The sequence below is a fragment of the Phodopus roborovskii genome, unplaced genomic scaffold (genome assembly GCF_943737965.1).
Source record: "Phodopus roborovskii unplaced genomic scaffold, PHOROB, whole genome shotgun sequence".
Lineage (NCBI taxonomy): Eukaryota > Metazoa > Chordata > Mammalia > Rodentia > Cricetidae > Phodopus > Phodopus roborovskii.
This window is the reverse complement of record NW_026126433.1, coordinates 22,860,066-22,879,291: the sequence shown is the minus strand read 5'-3', so window position 1 is coordinate 22,879,291 and position 19,226 is coordinate 22,860,066. Positions and strand designations below refer to the sequence as shown.

At 36.1% G+C, this 19,226-nt stretch overlaps 1 protein-coding gene across 1 annotated transcript in view; it reads left to right on the top strand.

Moving 5' to 3' along the window:
* The window catches only part of Hmcn1 (hemicentin 1), a 429,789-nt gene that overhangs the window by 283,885 nt on the left and 126,678 nt on the right, over positions 1-19,226 (top strand). The window contains exons 37-44 of the mRNA XM_051185954.1: positions 3,141-3,242; positions 4,041-4,217; positions 5,269-5,420; positions 6,661-6,784; positions 8,034-8,209; positions 13,957-14,053; positions 17,050-17,172; positions 17,869-18,030. Of these exons, the coding sequence (XP_051041911.1) occupies positions 3,141-3,242; positions 4,041-4,217; positions 5,269-5,420; positions 6,661-6,784; positions 8,034-8,209; positions 13,957-14,053; positions 17,050-17,172; positions 17,869-18,030 (1,113 nt within the window). The remainder of the gene's footprint in view (positions 1-3,140; positions 3,243-4,040; positions 4,218-5,268; positions 5,421-6,660; positions 6,785-8,033; positions 8,210-13,956; positions 14,054-17,049; positions 17,173-17,868; positions 18,031-19,226) is intronic.

Here is a 19,226-nt window from a genome sequence, read left to right as displayed (position 1 = left end):
GCACTGGAACCCTCTGGACCTGGAGTTAGGGTGGTTATGGACCACAGTGTGAGTGATGGGACTCAAATCCTGCTTCCCTCTCTGCAAGAAAAAGTGCTCTTAACTGTTGAACCATCTCTCTAGCCCAGACTAATTTTTTTTTTTTTTAAGTTTGGATGAGATGTGGTGAGTGGTGAGAATTGGGTGAGTTAAAAATGTCACAAGTTTTCTCTTTTTAATGAGGTTGGCCAGCCTTGTTTGTTTTTCTTGATTAAACACTTCAATTTTGAGTGTTTACACAACTTTGGTTAATTTTTTTGAATACTGAAAAGGTTGATTTTTTTTTTTTTTTTGGTAACTTTTCCAGTGTTATTATTTCTCTAATTGAGGAATGGAGTTTCCAAGACCATCCTCTGTTATTCTTGCTGGAATTCAATCTTTTTCTCCTTAAACTCTCTATTGATGTGCGAATTAGCCAGACCATTCCACAGCCCTGGTGCTTCCGACTCCCACTGTAGTGTTTTACTGTAGCAGCTGTGACTGTCAAAGCCATTAACAGCAATTCAATCCAGAAGGCTTTAAGCAAGTGTTTTAGTGAGTGTGGTAAGGAATGTGCCATGCACTGGCTATTATTCTTTTCACAGTTGGAAAAGCCAGGTAGCCATGGTAGCCATGTTTAGAGCTTTGCTCATTCTTAAAGGCTACCTTGGTCAGAACTCAGCCGATAAAACAGGAAGAACCACAGAGCTAACCAGGAAGGGTTAATATACTAAGTACATGAATGCAAAAGGCATTGTGGGAATGAAAAGTGAGTTTTAGGTTGAGTTTTGACCTCCAGAATAATAGCCATCTGCTTCCTAAAGGACTATACCTCTGATAACAGACTTTATATCAACTTATCAAATAGCAATTTTGAATCTTATTGTCTCTCAAATTTTTGTTTATCTTTGGTGGTAGCCTCTGTTTTTTGCTTTATTGTGATAAATTAATTATAGCAACCTATGAGGCTTTATCCCTAGCTTCTTAGTTTACTGTGTTGGTCTTTTCCTGGGTTTTGAATTGAAAGCTTAGAACCTATATTTCCATTATAACATATTTTTGGAAACACATTAATTGGGGCTTAGGAGTTTGCTTATATGGTACCTTGCTATGGTAACAGGAACAGCTTCCAATACCAGTTGACATCTTTCTGAATGTGTTTTATTTCTTCTAAAAATATTAAGTTTATCTTGATTTTATCTTTAATGGGGTTTATCTCATGTACATACTTTAATGTTTTTGATATTGATTCCTGTTCCTTTCATTGTAACTCCATTAAATGTACTCATACTGACCATTATTTTGTGGCTTACTTCAATAGTTGCACTTGTAAAGAATGTTTATTCCTCAGTAGTTTCAACTATGTACATAGATGCACAAATCTAAGCAGTTAATTTAATTTTTATAATCCTCTATAACTTTATTTTTGTTTCACTATACAGTTGATTTCTAAGTGTTTTAATTTTGTATTGGTTCAGCCCATAAAATATTGTAATTATGAAGGATTATTCATGAATTATTCTAATAAATATGAAGCAAGTTGCTTTGTCATACTTAATGATTTTTGTTTTATATACTAATTTGTCATATATTAATGTCCAATTATTGTTTGGGCAGAGCTTCATCCAACTTTTTATGTTAATGCTTTTTGAGAAGTCTGTGTGTGTGTGTGTGTGTGTGTGTGTGTGTGTGTTGTATGTTACATTTACCTGGAATAAATTGAAAAGTACTTTTAACTGAAAAGAAATAATTTAAAAACATAATTTTTAAAAATATGAAAATTAAAGCTGGGCAGTGGTGGTGCACACCTTTAACTACAGCCCTTAGAAGGTAGAGGCAGGTAGATTACTGAGTTCAAGGCCAGCATGATCTGTACAGTAAGTTTCTGGATTACACCCTGTTTTGAAAAACAAAAACAATGACATTTTTTAAAATTAATTTTAAAAATTACTTCAAGTTTGCAATCTTATTTCTTTGTTAGATTTTTACCTCCAACATTGTACTCTAATCTGTAAAATGCATTATTTCTGCAAACTTTGAATGCTAATTTATATCTATAGTTTCATCTCCAATCTTAAGATTCTCACCTAGTCACTCTTCCCATACCCTATGAGGTATTACTGGAATATCATAACAATGTTCCAAGTAATTTTTTGCAAGTTCCTATTTCCCATATATACAAAATAACAACAGCAACTTTAATAGTAACTGTCTAAAACTGGAAGTTTTTTTTTTCACTTTAATTTACACAAAAAAGAAAAATCTTTTATTAACCCACAAAAATTATTCTAATAAAGTTGAGTATTTTCAAGCACATTCATTCTTTCATTGGAAGAGTTTGTATGGGTAAATTTCCTGGTTGCAAAAGTGATTCATCCTTAGTTCAGTTAGATGAACTGAGTTTAAAAATTTTACATTCAACTTTTTTTTTTTATTTTATTTTTGGGATTGTCTCCCTTCTCTCTTTTCCCTCAAAACCTTCCTTTGTTCTCTTTCAAATGCATGCCCTGTTTTTTTCATTAATTGTTGTTACATGCATATATGTATATGCATAAATATTTCTAAATATAACCTTCTCGGACTGTATAATGCTACTTGTGTATACATTTTTCAGGGCTAACCATTTGGTACTGGATTAACAATTGGTGTGCTCTTTCCCTACTCTTAGTACTTCTTAGTTGCCTTTGTGTAGAGTTAAGGCCTTAGTACTTTGTGTAGAGTTAAGGCCTTGAAGCTTTCCCCTGTTCACTTTGGCATGTCTATTGTTGGTGTCCTTGTTCATCTTATGTGTCGGCAGTTATGTTGGTGATACTTTATGGATATAGATTCTGACATTCCTAGAAGTTATAATTTGACAGCAAACTCACTGATCCTCTCAATTTTCTTTTACTACAGTAATAATCCATCACATATTTTCCTGCCTGATCACAAAGAAAGAGATGACCCAGAAAAATCTATAAAAGCTTTGATCTGTTTTTCAATTCTCCTTAATAGTATACTTTACTGTTGATCCAAATGGCAACAAGTATGTGAGGAAGAGAGAAACATTATTTATGCATAGAAAACAATTTCAGTTTACATATCATATTTGTGTGAGCTCATTGTGTGCTTGGTCCTTACAGAACCTCCCACCCTGGACGATGCAGGAAAGATGCTGAATGAGACCGTGGTGGTGAATAACCCCATTCAGCTGGAGTGTAAGGCAGCAGGCAACCCTCCTCCTGGTACATTTACTTTGACTCTTTGCAATTGATTAATGCTAAGATTTCTGAGAACAGCAAAATTGGTATGGATATAATATACCAATTTTTAACAAAGGAAAGGCATAGAGTACATTGCAAGTGATAGTATCATTTGGAAGATATTTTAAAAACTTTGATAGCCTTTAATTGCATGAAAGAACATGTGAATTCCTAGATCATCCTGTCTCTACTGTGGTCACAAAACTTATCATTGTGTTTTGTTCACATCTTTTGAAAAAGATATTGTAAAATTTTATAGGAATGTTAATGAATTTTGATCAACTAAGCTGATTCTTAGTCATAGTCATTCTAGTGACCCTGTTACTTTTATTTTCTGCATCTCCCTACCACTGGTAGGCTATTTTTGTGAACTGATGACAATGTAAAAAAATTAGCTCCAATATTGTACATGATAGATGGTTTTGATTTAACATGCCAACAATTTTTATAGGAAATACTCAATTAAATAAATAGAAAAAGCTAAAATTTTACCATCAAGTAATATTGACATATTAGAAACAATACAGAGATTACCTTTCATTGGTTCAATTCATAGACTCATTGATTGGACTCAGTAGTTTTCTTATGATTATCTTGTCTTAAAAATCAACCCTCAAAAATCATCAACCCTGAAGAGATATTTAAGCCAACTGAACTCAAACAAAATGTATAAGAATAAAGCATTTTTAGTTAGATGCATCTAAGTATATTTATTCCAGATCCAATGTAGTATACTGGATTTTGAATGAAAAATTTTTACTTCTCTCTTTTACCCTTCAGCTATTACATGGTACAAAGACAACCACCCACTCTCAGGTTCCACAAGTGTAGTATTCTTGAACAGAGGGCAGATCCTTGATATTGGAAGGTCTCAGATCTCGGATGCTGGCATCTATAAGTGTGTAGCCATCAACTCTGCCGGAGCTACAGAATTGTTTTACAGTCTACAAGTTCATGGTAAATGCTCCATCTCTCAGATTAATCCTGGGTTAAGAACACATGCATAATGACTACATGCTCTTATAAAATTCTGTTGTGATAATTAACAGAAGTATGTTGTTGATATCTTTACTTAAAGACCCAGATAAACTTTCTCATTCCTGATGCCTATTAAAATGACCAATTTTCACATGGTGTTGACCTTCAACTCATTTCAGCTTATTTCTTGAAATAACCAGTGATATTTTTTGTCAGCTAATAGCAACACCATCTTTGTTAATAATCTAACACTAATGGGTATCAAAGAACAATTTCTAAGTAATTATTTCAAGAAAAACTTTTTAAGAGGCATTGACAATTAGAATACAGCATTGAATTTAATAGTATATGTACAAACCACACACACACACACAACTTCTGGGAATCAATTACTCAATAACTAAGAATTCAATTAGAGCTAGCGAGGAAGCTCAACAGATAAAAACAATCCCCTGAATTTTAGTGAAAAAGCCTGAAATGATAGCACCTATTTGTTATCTCAGCAGTCCTATCCTAGTATAGGTGTTGGAGATAGGAGGATGAAAGCTTTTAAGCTCAAGGGTCACCTAGTGTGGAGTATACAGCCTGGCAGAAACAAGAGAGACCGTGCCTCAACAAGGTAGAAGGAGAGAACAGAGCTTCCCAGAATTGTCCTTTGACCTCTACATATGTGCTATGGCATGTACACACACACACAGATACACACACACACACACACACACACACACACATACAGAGAGAAACACTAACAATAATAATAATATTTTAAATGAACTATAACACTAAAAACTGACTTCTTGCACCAGCTAACATCACTTTCCTACCCTCAGTTTGTCTGCCAAACTTCAACATTAACACTTGCTCTGCATACCTCATAGGAATGCTGTGACTAGATCTCAGATAAGATGGGAGACACTTAGCCAAAACAAATAAGGAAAAAAATTTATCTGTAAAAAAAAATTATCATGGAAATTATGTATGGTTTTCATTATCCTGATGACAGCTTACATCATTTTTTTTTTCTTTTCAGTGCCTCCTTCAATCTCAGGTAGCAGTTCCACAGTGGAGGTGGTGGTGAATAATCTAGCAAGGTTAGAATGTGAAGCGAGGGGCATCCCTGCCCCCAGTCTGACTTGGTTGAAAGATGGCAGCCCAGTCTCTAGCTTCGCTAATGGAATACAGGTATCTTCTTCTTCTTCTTTTTTTTTCCCATAACTAACCTGTTCAATCCAGGATAGTCAAACTTGTGAAGCTGTTGAAAAGTTTTGGAGAACAAGAGTTAGCAAATGTTATTTTCAAACAAGAGTGTGTGCATAAGCACCCACAAAGGTCTGTCATAGACACATACACAAATACATACGTATATGCATAGTATCTAGGAGTTCCCATTCCTCACAGGTGTGTGTGAAGCTTAACCCATTAGATAGCTGTTCTTTCTTGTCCATGCCTGTTCTGGTGTATGGAACAAAATGCACAGGAAATTTCTGGTAGGATTTTGTTTAAATGTCTGGAAATAATGAATCTGTGAGGCACATAAAGTATACATGTGTCCATAAAAACATCAAAGAATGAAGTAGAGAGTATCATAGTGGAGATGTTATGAAAAATGAAATCTGAGTCTCTGAAAATTTAAAGGCAGTGCATTGACTTTGAGCTAAAAATACAGAAGCACCCTCGGCTCTGAGTTAAGAGAGAGAAGTATGTACACAGACTCCTCGTTTTATTGTGCTTTTGCCTCATCATCCTTTGCAGATACTGAAATACTACATTTTTTTTTCTTCTGAAGCTTTGTGCCAACTATACATTGAGCAAGTCTCTCATCCCTTTTCCTTTTAAGGATGCTTTTAAGCAATTAAATAGTTTTTAATTGATAAATATATACTTTGCTTTAGACTTAATGCTATTGAATACTTACTAGTTTACAGGCTAGTATAAACAGCATTTTAATACACACCAAGAGCTGCAATTTCATATGCCTTGTCTTATTACAATATTGTATTATTGCAATGGTCTGAAGCTGAACTCAAAATATCTCTCATAGGTGCTTGTGTTGATACAAAGTTTAACTTATTTTGTCCAGAATACTGATATTCTGTTTTGTTTTGTTTTGTTTTTAAATTTACTTTTTTGGAATTGATAATTTAAAAGATGTGAAGTTTATGCCAATATTAAAAAATTGCTAGATGTGTGGGATAATATGGCAATGAATGTGACTAATTTTTGTTGTTGTTGTTGTTAACACTGTTGTGATGTTTTAACTATTTTATCCAAGAAATCTTGAAGAATGACCTCTTTTTATTCCTTCTTCTCTTAGGAATGCTTTGTCATGTTCTTCCCTGTGAAAATTTGTGTAAGTGATAAAAAGAATACACCTACTGTTGTTTCAGGTGTATTGGTTAACTGGCTTTGTTTTCATTGCTAGGTTCTCTCTGGGGGTCGCATCTTAGCACTGACTAGTGCACAAATGAGCGATACAGGAAAATACACTTGTGTGGCAGTGAATGCTGCTGGGGAGAAACAGAGGGACATTGACCTCAGAGTATATGGTGAGACAAGCTGGCTGTGTGCTGAAATAGATGTTATGGGAGATAGTTGACAAGAAGGAGAAACAGATAAAATGATGATTTTGTTAAACTAGTTCAAATCAAATTCTATTTCTGCTTTATGTTTGAATTTGATTCATTTCGACCCTTTTATTTTCCAAGATATTGGGGGTGGGAAGATGATTTAGGGCATAAAACTGCTTGTGTAAACATGAGAAGCTGAGCTTAACTCTCTGATAGTCATGTAAAAAGTTGCATGGTCTTATGTGCTTATAACCAAAGTGTTAAGGACTAGAAACAGGGAGGTAGCTCCCAGGAGCTCATTGGCCAGTTAGGAGATGTTATCTCCAGGGAATTAGTAGAGAGTGATAGAGTCATCTCACACTCTGCTCTGGCTTCTGTGCTCATACACAGACATATATAATCCCAGACATATATAACAACACATACAGCTTATATGCATATACCCCAATCACATATAACAACACATGGCACACACTCACAGAAATAAAATTTTAATGTGAATGTATACATCACTGTAGGAAGTTCTACAAAGCATTCAGAATATCATGACCACAGCTAGCAGTTCTATAATTAGGAAGACATATTTTAACTATAGTTAGTGTCTTTTGAAAAAGCTCTCTTGCTCATGGACTCCAATATGATAGCTGGGAAACTAGGATAGAACAGACCCAGACTTCCTGAAAATGGGTCAGTTAGGAGGCCTGGGCAATTTATGGATAGTGGATCAGTATTTATCCCTAGTATACAAATTGACTTTGGGAGCCCATTCCACATATAGGGATACTTTATCAGCCTAGACACATGCAGTTAGGTGATCTAGAAGGTGGTAATATTGATTCCATCTCAGAACAATCCCCCACCCCCAGAATAATGCTGAGGCTTCATGGGTGATTTGTTGTTTTAAAAACTCTGAGGAATACCATCTGGTTTTACAGAGTTCTTAGATATAACCGATGGGAAGTTTGAGTTGCAAAATTTCTTTAAACTGAAATATCAGTGAGTAGAATCTCTAGCCCACACAAATGGATTAATCAGTAATTTAACAGACTTTAAACAAAATAAAGCCAATAGTGTATACAAGAACAACTGTGCTTTTCTATCTAAAAGGTAAATGAAAAAGAAAACAAAAATATAGTTTCTCACCATGTATCTGGTATCTTATTGATTAGTGGACATTAATAATGTGCTGGCTTATTTTATTCTGAAAAGTAATTCATCTTTCATTTAGTTCCACCCAATATTATGGGAGAAGAGCAGAATATCTCTGTCCTCATTAGCCAAAATCTGGAGTTAATTTGTCGAAGTGATGCTGTTCCCCCACCTACTCTGATGTGGTTAAAGGATGGCCGCCCTTTATTGAAGAAGCCAGGCCTCAGCATCTCTGAAAATGGAAGTGTACTGAAGGTAAGGCTGTAGATTCATCTCAAATTCCCAAGCACATGGTTTCAGTATCATATCTGTTAAATTTGATGATCTTTTACAAATGTCCTGGTGTCATCTAATAAAATTCTGGGGACTATTTAATGGTGCTGGTGGTAGTTTTACATTTTATTCTAATACAATTTAAATATTCAGTCATCCATTCATACTTTAGCCAGAAGCAATCTCAGAAATATACTTTCAGAAAACTGTTATAAAAAAATAAGGCTACAAGCATTAGGACTCATCTCATATTTTCAGTAACTTGTAATCTTACATAAACCCATGAAAAGGTTATTATGACTTCATCCCAGATATGCAGAACTACTGTTTTTTTGGGTTGATGACCAAGTGGGTGGTACACAGCGTTTGGAGAGGGATAGCAAAAGTTGAGGCTCTGCTTGCATGGGAGAAAGTTAGGAGACAATCTAGTTTTATAGCTTGGAGAGGAACAAAAGTTGTGATTAGGGAAAGCAAGTAAGTTAGATTGGAGGAGATGAGAACTTCACAAAGTGAATGTTTGAAATAATGTTGACAGAAAGTTCATACAAGTGAAATCAAGTTGGAATTGGAGTGAGCGAAAGGAACCCAAGGGTCTAAATGTTCATAACCCCAATGTGTGTTTGTAAAATTCTGCTAATTACCCAATTGAGAAAATGAAAGAATAGCCAAGCAATATGTTTATTTGCCAAAAGGCATATATTGAATTAGAACACAGGGAGTATAATTTTGAAACCTATGTTATTAGCTACATATGGCCTCCTTATTGAGGAGAATAGTTAATAAGAATATTTAGGAGGACAATGAGTAACTGCATGAGGGAAAGGTAGCAAGCTAACAAGATTTCCTAAGGAGGATCAAAGAACCAGGATGGATAGGACAGCATGAAGATGTGTTCTAAAGAAAAGGGCTGGGAAGCTAGGGAATCATGACACTGTAATAATGGAAATGGGAATGGAGAAAAGAAAAGGACAATCAAACTCACTAACAAGACAAAGATGGATAAGGCAACTGAGCTATATACACAAAAAAGGAAGGGAAAAAAGAACAACTCATGCTCAGAGTCTAGTGTTCTAGAAAGTACCTGGCAAAATCTCAAAGCTTAGATGTGGCTAAATAACAGAGGGAGGCATTTATATGAACATAAATTTCAGTGGGTATAGGTATTTCTTTTTTAGGCAGTGGTGAATAAACCCTTAGATTTGATCTCTGCCATGAACCTGTGCCAGACACCCTGGGATGTACAAGTTCCATTGGCAAGAGTAGAGAGAAGACCCATACAATGAAACATTCAACATAACCCAACCCTAACTGGTTAGTTAATACTATCTTAAGAGCATACCCAGCATTTTTCTCACACATATTTGACTAAATCAAATAATGGAATTTTAGTATTTTATTTGCTAAGAGCATGCTAGGCACTCCCATTAAATGTCCATCCCTGATTTTCAGTCTACCAACCTGCCACTCCAAAAAACATTTTTGAGCTCTACAGTGTATTAGTTACCTTTTCCTTGCCATGAATATATAACTTGGCAGAACAGCCTAAATAAAACAGAAGAAGAAGAAGAAGAAGAAGAAGAAGAAGAAGAAGAAGAAGAAGAAGAAGAAGAAGAAGAAGAAGAAGAAGAAGAAGAAGAAGATTTGGGCATGTCATTTAAAAACATCTCAGCCTATCATGATGACATAGAGGATACAGTAGATGACACTGAATTACATAACAGAGGTTATGCAGAATTAGAGAGAAATTGAGCCAATTGGAGCCAGGTATAGACTTCGAGGGCACACGTAACTGCTTTATTCTGAGTCACAGAAACACACCCCGACAAAAATTCCACAACTATCCACCCTGGCACTTGGGGCTGGTCCAGGGAGCTGCTGAAAACTCATTCAGAAAAAGAGCTTGACCTCAAAAATCTTATATCTGTTTATTTAGTCCAGCTTCAGGAGCCCACTGATCTTAAATTCTTATACTGTTCACAATCCAAGTCCAAAGCCTCTTTTGAAGAGAATGCTATCTCTTGTCTGAGAGCCTTCCATCAGTTTTTTTAAAGGGACATATTTTCAATTTATGGCAAGGAATAAACACAGTCCAATTCTGAAAGAGAAGAATGGAGGTATAAGAAGAAAAGATGGGACAAAGTAAGAATAAGATTCAGGAGAGAGAATCATTAACTCCTGTCAAACATTTGGGCTATATGGTTTCATGACATAAGCTCCAGCAAGCTTGGGAAACCCCACCCTTGTGGCCCAGTCAATTTTAGCCTTTCCATTGGACTAGATACATTCATTTTCTGCAGGTTTCCTTGGCATATGCTTTTGGCATATCCAACAACCTGTATCCTAACATTGGTTTCACTCATAGCTTCATGCAGCATGCTGGCAAGAACCTTCTACAGGAGATCTAAGCGTGCTAAGCATTGCCTGATCTCCCAGTCTTGTCTCAAAAACTTTGGTGCAAGAATTTTTGACTCCATAACTCTTACCACCTGTGTGCCTACAAAACTAGAACTAAATGGATAACACTGATTTCTGCCAATAAGTAGCAAGCCCTACCTTGGACCATGGCTGTAGCAGCCTTTAGTGCTTGGGTTGAGCCTGGGAAAGCACTTCCTCAGGCAACCTTGTGAGGGTAAAATGCTATCTTTTTGAAGGAAAATCTTTGAATGAGTTTATAGGCTAAAACCTTTGTGCTGTGAAATAACTCTCTGTACACTGTGGATATGTATTACTGTCATTGTTAATAAAGAGCTGCCTGGCCAGCACCCAGGCAGAGCATATAGGTACGACAACCAAACTGAGAACGCTACAATGAAGAAGGGTGGGTGGGGTCAGAGGAGATGCCAGCAGACACAGAGGAAGCAGGATGTATAGAAAACGCGGTAATTATCCATGGACTTCATGGCAGAGCATAGTTAGGAAATAGGGGTTGATTTAAAATGTAAGGGTTAGCTAGTAACAAGCCTGAGCTACCATCTGAGCTTTTACAGTTAATATGAAAGTTAAAATGAAGCTTCTGGGTGGTTATTTGAGAGTGGCCACCAGCACAGGAATCTCTGCCTACACTTTTGATTATGAGTTCTTATTAATTTCTGAAATGACCTCAAAGCATACTTTGTATTACCCTAGTACAAAGTGCTTAGTTTCTTTTCAAAGGAACTAACATGTTTAACAATGGTAGCAACATGGTTCTCAGTTTCCCAGGGGATTGAGCTTCTTTTCTGGCTAGAACAGTGGTTCTTAGCCTTCCTAACGCTGTGACCCTTTAATACAGGGTCCATGTTATGCTGACCCTCCAACCATAACATTATTTTTGTTGCTACTGTTGTGATGTAAATATCTGTTTTCTGATGATCTTAAGCTACCCCTGCCTGCTAAAGGGTTGCGTGACCACAAAGGAGTTGCCACCCACAGGTTGAGAACTGCTGGGCTAGCCAAAACATTTTCATGTTTTCCTTTGCCAGTTCCTGTTGCTAATTCTTACTGTAAACTGGACTAAGAACAGCCATTAATTATGATGCCACAAGTGCCAGTAAGATGGCTCAGCAGGTAAGCCACATGCCACCAAGCCTGACAGCCTGAATTGAGTCCCTGAACTCACTTGGTGGAAGGAGATAACCAACACCATCCCTCTCAAGTTGTTCTCTCACCTACACACACACACACACACACACACACACACACACACACACACACACACACACACACCCCAAAGCAACAAATAGATATTTAAAATTTTAAGTCATTCCATGGCCTGAGTACTCTGCTATCTTGTCATTTCTTTTGCTGAGTTAGTCTATTACTTTTAAATCCAGATTCATTCAAATTTGTCAAAATATAAGCAAGATGTAAGTGCATTATCTGCCAAAATGTAGCACTAATAGACTCTAATCCAGTTCCCAATAAAGCACTTGTTCCCATCTTGACTGTCATAAGTGAAGTCTTCCTAGCATTCTTGTCTTCAAAGATCCCACCAGACTCATCTAAAACACTTATATTTACAGTATTCATCCTACATCTCCAGCCTCTTCCAAATTTGCTCATACAATCTAAGAGCCATGTGGTCACATTTAGTCACAACTTCGGTGTTTGATATTTACTGTGTTAGAGTTACTGTGACCACAATACCTTATAGAAACAGTTAACAGGATTAAAGATTTATTTAAACTTGTGGCTTCAGAGGGTCTGAGTCTTCCTCCTCATGGTGAGGAAGGAACATTTGGCATGAACATGTGACAGAGACTATTCACAACAAGGTGCAGAAGCAGAGGGAGGGAGGACCCAGAACCAGAACTCAACATTGGAAGCCTGTTCCTAGGGGCCTACCAGCTTTGTTCCCTCTGTGGGATCCATAGACTCTTAAAATAGTGTCATGCCTTGGAAAGCAAGTATTCATGGCACAAGTAAACCTGAGGGGGACACATGAAATTCAAACTGTAACATAAGGCCCATGCATCCTCATTTTATGTTCTAAAAATGAGTGGGTTTGCCATCAGTTGTGTGATTTTTGGTCACATAGAGCAAATAAGTGAACTTAAGTTTCCCCGTCCTTAAAAAGAAAAGGTGTGGTTTTAAGTTCCTCTTCAGTATTTCACCTAACTCGGGTTTTGCTTTAGTTGATTGACATGTCTATTGGATGTGTACCCAGGATAAGCCAAATGCTCCCACCAATCACAGGCAGATAATGTGCTTACTAAAATATGCACTCAAAAACTATGAGAAATTATAGAGTGTCTTTTATCTGTTTGCATCTTCAACCCAGTATAGGATTTGTGTGGGGTTTATAGAGATGGCTCTATGTTTTAGAGCATGTGTTGCTCTTCCAGAGGACCAGGTACCCATGTGGTATCTCACAGCTGTATATACTTCCAGTTCCAGGGGATTTGGCATTATCTTCTGGCCTCTGATGATACCAGGTACACATGTGGATCATATATACACATGCAGACAAAACACTTTTACACATAAAAAACTAATCTAGAAAAATCTAAAGATTTATATTATGTTTTATAATTTTATATTATATCATTATATTACTTAATTATTGGCTGAGTAAAGTTATGATGAATGATTACTGGTTCATGCTGCATATACATGCATGAAAATGTTTTACTGATATTCAATTACCTACTAACTACTGAACTGCTTAGTGGATGATTGAGGCGAATTGAATATCATTCTTAACTTAAAGAAGCTTAAAGATCCAGTGTAGAGGAAACAGGTAACAAACCAATCACAAGCTTATTAAGTTAGTTTATCAATATATAAGGAACATACACAGAAAAGATGAATGGCTTTATCAGAAACTGTGATTGTTTTTGCTATTTTATCTAAATTTTATTTAGATCTTTTTATTGTTTAACAACTGCCATAAACTGGGTTAAAATAGAATGTGGCATAGATGAATATCTTTGTCTTGGCAAATGTTGAATCTCGGTGATGGGCATTCATTTTACAATTTATCTACTTCTATATGTTTAGAAATGTATAGGATAAAAAATAAAAATAAGAGACAATGATGTGCATTGATAAACAACCCCAATTTTTCAAGTTGAGGATGATGGCTTATGCCAGTAATTAATTCCAGCACTTGAGAGATTGACAGAGAAAAATTGATGTGACTCAGCCTTGTTCACTAATGGCCTAGTATGTTCCAGGATACCCTAGACTACAGAATGAGACTGTCTCAAAATTGAAGGGAAAAAAGCATAACTTTATTATTTTTATTTCAGATTGAAGATGCCCAGGTTCAAGACACTGGTCGTTACACCTGTGAAGCAACAAATGTTGCTGGAAAAACTGAGAAAAACTACAATGTTAACATCTGGGGTGAGTATAATGAGCATTTGTCAAGCAAAGCAGTCAGCCTGTGGTTTACTTTCACTGACTGTGTCAGTTTTTAAAATGATGTTCATCCATTGCAGTGTGTACATGAAAGTGATCAGTTTCTCCAGTATCAACTCAAGGAATTGATCCTAAAAGCATAATGGATGGATGGATGCCCTGAGCTTAAACCTGCTCATCATTGAGACTTCAGTGTAATGTGATCCCCTGTTAGCTTTTACAGCCAGGGATTGTACTGATTGTCCATTCTCTAGATGCTAGTGATGGTTTGCTTAGTGAGAATCAATTAAAAAGTCATGTTACATATGCAAATTGTGTTCATGCCCTGTAAGGCAGCAAAGATTGCCATGCTAATTCAGACACTATTATCCTTGAAACGTTTACCATTTGTTACTAAGATGATATACAATGCCTTGGCTGTGGCCATGTACTGTTTAAAAATGCTACCATCTCCAACATTTTACATTTGATTCACTTGAAAAATTACATTTTAAAATAAAAAGTAGAGAAAGGTTTTTCTTAATAGTGATGGACAACTTAATTTAAGAGCATACATGTATATAGAAATAATTCATTAAAAATAATTATCAATTCCCAAAGATTGTCTATAATGTTTGTTTTCATTTAAATGGACTTGGTTATATAAAATAAATAAAAAAATAATTATCATTTTAATAATCATTGGAGCAAGTTATAAGAAAAGATATTGCTCACTGTAAAAAGATGAATTTGTGTTTAAAGGATACAATTTGTCATATAGCAAATTTATACTTACTACATATGAATTATGCATCATCAATTTCTATTCCTAGCTCTTTCTGTCCTTTCTCTCTCTCCATTTTACCTAGTTTTCTTCTTCATTTCTTTAAAATGAGAAAAAATTTCTCATATACCTCAATTTGTACAAGACTCTGAGCTAAAAGTTGTAAAGTAAAGGTTAAGGGGATGGCTACAGATATGAAATTAGGAGTCAGAACAAGTGAAAAGTGAATGAAAAGAGAGACCAATGTTACATATTTTCTTTCAAATGTGGAAAACAAAACCAAAGCCAACAGAAAACATGAAAGCAGAGGGGATATGGACCATTAGGGATGAGAAGAGGGCTGGGGTAAAAGAAATAAGAAAGGGCAAGAGAAGGTAGGAGGGAAGTCGAGGTAGACATGAACAAAAGATGATGTATGTGCAGAAGAAAATCTGTGAAATCCATTAACAAAATAAGTGAGATGGAGACTTGAAGATTTTGAGTTATCTTTGAACCAACAATGTAAAGTTATACTCCACACAATCAAATGCAAAAAAAATAGTCATAATGATATTAAATAGAAGCTGAGATTCCTTAAGGAGATAAAAGAAATGTGTACAGTAGAGTGCTATACAGAATGGCTACCAAGGGCACTGTTTGAATATGGAGATAGCAAGGGGGACCCTATGAGGGAAACTGAGAAGAAGCAGTCAAAAAGGCTAGAAAAAAACTCATTAAAAGTGAGGGCATAGAGCTGACCCTGCCCCCTCACTGTCCCTGGGATAGCAGTCCCCCATGATCTCTGTCTCTGGAGAGCTGGTCCTGACCCTCAAAGGAAACATGCCCCAGCAGTGAGCATGGGAGAACTGACTGTTCCCCTTGCCTGAGTTCTGGATAGGTCAAGCTTGGCAGTACTTCTTGAGCATCAATTTACTGTAAGATCTAGATAGAGTCTCCATTAGATTTATAACTACTGATATTCCTGGAAGCCACTAGGAGTATCTGAGGAGACAGTTGAGAGTGGAAATTATGAACTTAGAGTAGTGTCAGTCTGTGGTTGTGTCATTTTCTATTGTGCAACTTATTGTTGGATACTTGATGGCAGTATTGCTAGATAAGAGGAGTGAAGAGTCAGACAATTGAGACTTGGCAAATTAGACATTGAAATTGTTGATTATGAAATCTAAGAAGCAGAGAGGTCAACAAACAAACAAAAACCAGTGGAATATGGAGACATTTGAGAGGTAAAAAGACTCAAGATTTAATTAAGATAGATAATGAGAGTTAGGACTACTTGAGTGACAAAGGAAAAATGGAGCAATCATCCAACCATGGCTGAATTTATAAACATATAGGAGGAAGTTTCTAGATGGTTATAAAGGCCATTGTACAGTCTCTGAAGGAGAAAGGGGAGAGTAGATAGAAGAACTGAACCAATGGTATTTAGACTGGTTATTCATGTGGATACTGCATTTCTTCAGAATGATGAGCAGAATTGGTATAAAGAGGAAGAATAGAAACAAGTTCAGTAGCCAGTCAGTAATCAGATGAATGGCAGATTCACAGGAGTGATAAAAAGAAATGAACTGGCCTCGTGAGTTTCAGGAGGATAGAACTGTTTGTACAGAGGTAGTTGAATAAGGACTGAAGCTTCAGTGGGGCATGAAAGGATTCTATGACCACTCAACTCCCAGGAGCTTGGAAGAATGAGTATCTGCCATCCTGGGGGAGATGAGGCAGTTTACCCAGTATCTTTAGGCTACAATCCCTTTGAGAAAAGCTTAATAATTAAGACAGACTTGGAGGATTCCAGTCAAATTCTGCAGACCATTGGACAAGGTGTCCAATATAGAATAAGTGAATGTCTACCTCTTGAGTATAGCCCTTTGCCTTGATTTTTTTACTGGACATTATATGCCTATTGTATTCCTATCCAGCATCTGAAATATCAAAGCTAGCTGAGCATCAATGTTTGGGTTAACTTTACATTTGATAGGTATTAACACTCTTATACCGATGTCTAGATATCTATAATAAACAAAGCTATTCTGAATACTTCAAATATAGAATTTCTTTGTCTGCTATTAGGAAATGGTTGTATTCTTCAGATGTGACATTAAACCTTGTGTGCTTTTCTCTTACATGATTTTGAGTAAAAGTCCTTTCTACTATGTGTAAAGTGTTAGGGAAGCTACATGATGCACAGATTGTAGAATCGATACTTTTGCTTTCCTTTCAGTACCACCTAGCATTTATGGATCTGATGAGCTTGGTCAACTTACTGCTATTGAGGGGAATCTCATCACTCTGCTGTGTGAATCAAGTGGAATTCCACCCCCAAATCTTACTTGGAAGAAGAAAGGTCAGTTTGCACTGCAAAAAGTTTAAATGATAGAGAGATGATAGATAGATAGATAGATAGATAGATAGATAGATAGACAGACAGACAAATAGATATATGATAGGTTGATAGGTATGTAGATGGATAAGATAGAATAAATCTTTTGTTTGGATAGCATGTTAATTTGTAAAACAAACAAACAAATAAAAAATTAGAAGCAGAGGTTTTCATGCTAAGTGCTCTCTGCATGTGAAACCTGAGTACCATCTCATTGAAGATCATTGTTGGACTAACTGTTCACCAGAAAAATCAGTTTTTTGCATTATGTCCTTGCTTTTTGCCCAATGGATTATGAAACATTTATAATCAAGCCTACCATTCAAAGAATTATTTTTATTTAGAAATGTCCTTAAAAATTTTTAAATAAACTTTTTTTGCATTTATGACAGTTTTGCAACATATTTTAGGATTAAAGTCTGTAATTGAGTAGATTTTCATTAGCAAATATTTATCCATGCCCAATAAGCATAGTATAAACCATTGAAAACTGTATTTCATCTGGTTCTTCATTTTGTTCACAAAGAAAGGATTATTTCACAAGATTGTCTATTTTTTAGATACTTAAACTAGTAAGTAAATAAATAAGTTCTTATCTGGGAATGCATATAAAAGCTGCATTTTTTGACTCAAATTCTGCTATTTGGATTTTTATTGCAGGCTCTCTGGTGTTAGCTGACTCTGCAGGACGAGTTCGAATTTTATCTGGAGGCAGACGACTACAAATTTCAGTCACTGAGAAAGCTGACACAGGACTCTACACATGTGTGGCATCCAATGTGGCTGGAATTGCAAAGAAAGATTATAATCTTCAAGTGTACAGTAAGTTATTGATCTCCCCAGTCTCTAGGCACAATTTTCTTCTAAAGATTCTTGTATTTCCTTTCCATTTCTTTTTAGAGCTGTAAGGTTCATTTAATGTAGTACAGGTATACCTGGCATATTGTATAAATCATTCTGACATAACCAGAGATCAATTACTTCCTTCAGGTGATTATTTATTCAGAAATACCACTGTCCATCCTCATCATTCTACCAGTAACAGATGCATCAAGGAGGTTGCAATATGCTGGGTTCAGGAAATGTGTAGAAAGGGAAGAGAGGGGATTATACTTTATAGGTTTTGTTGCTGGTGATGTTTTTATTGTTGTTATTATTGGTTGGTTGATTTTGATATGTTCTCAAGTAGCCCAGGCTAGCTTCAAACTTGGTACATAGTTGAATGACTTTTAGCTTCTTATCCTCTTTCATCTGGTAGGATTACAGGCATGTGCTAGCGATTCATACATGCTAGGCTAGTACTACTCATGAACTGAGCTACAGGCCCAGCCCTAGAGTATATTTTTAAAACATAAAATATTTTATTTTAAAAGAGTATTTAGACTATAACCTGTGCAAGCTTTTAGAGTGCTTTGAGAGAATGCATTATGTTACTTGATCTTTATGTGCACCTCCACATGAGGGAGAACTGTTGCTTCTGCCATGCACACATGACTTATGAGTGGTAGAACTATCCTTGGAACACAGGTTCACTGACACTGTCCCATTTTTCTTTCTACACACATAGGAGTGCAAACTGGCTTTCTTTCTAATTCCTACAATCAGTATTTATTAGGGAAATTCAGCTTCAGGGAAACAGAATGGATGCCCGTGGCTTAGCTGGTGATTTACTTCCTTGCATAAGCAAACTTCCAGGGCTAACAGCTGATCTCTGGAGACAATCACCTCATCATTCCTAACAAGACAGAGACAGGCTCTGTGTTTTTCTAGTCCTTCCTTCATGGTGAAAAGATGGTTGTTACGTCTGTGGCACCAAATCCATGCTGAAGTCAAGAAAAAGAAAGGTTGCTAATATTTGGTTTTATATCAAGAGAGCCCAGCCACCATAGTGCCTCTCTTTAAATGACATAGGCTTGAATTATGTAAAAATAAACATGTGTGTTTATCTCACCAGTATGAAGATTTGCCTTTGTGCTTTAGTAAGTGGTAAAATGATATGCATACTAAAGAATTATTTT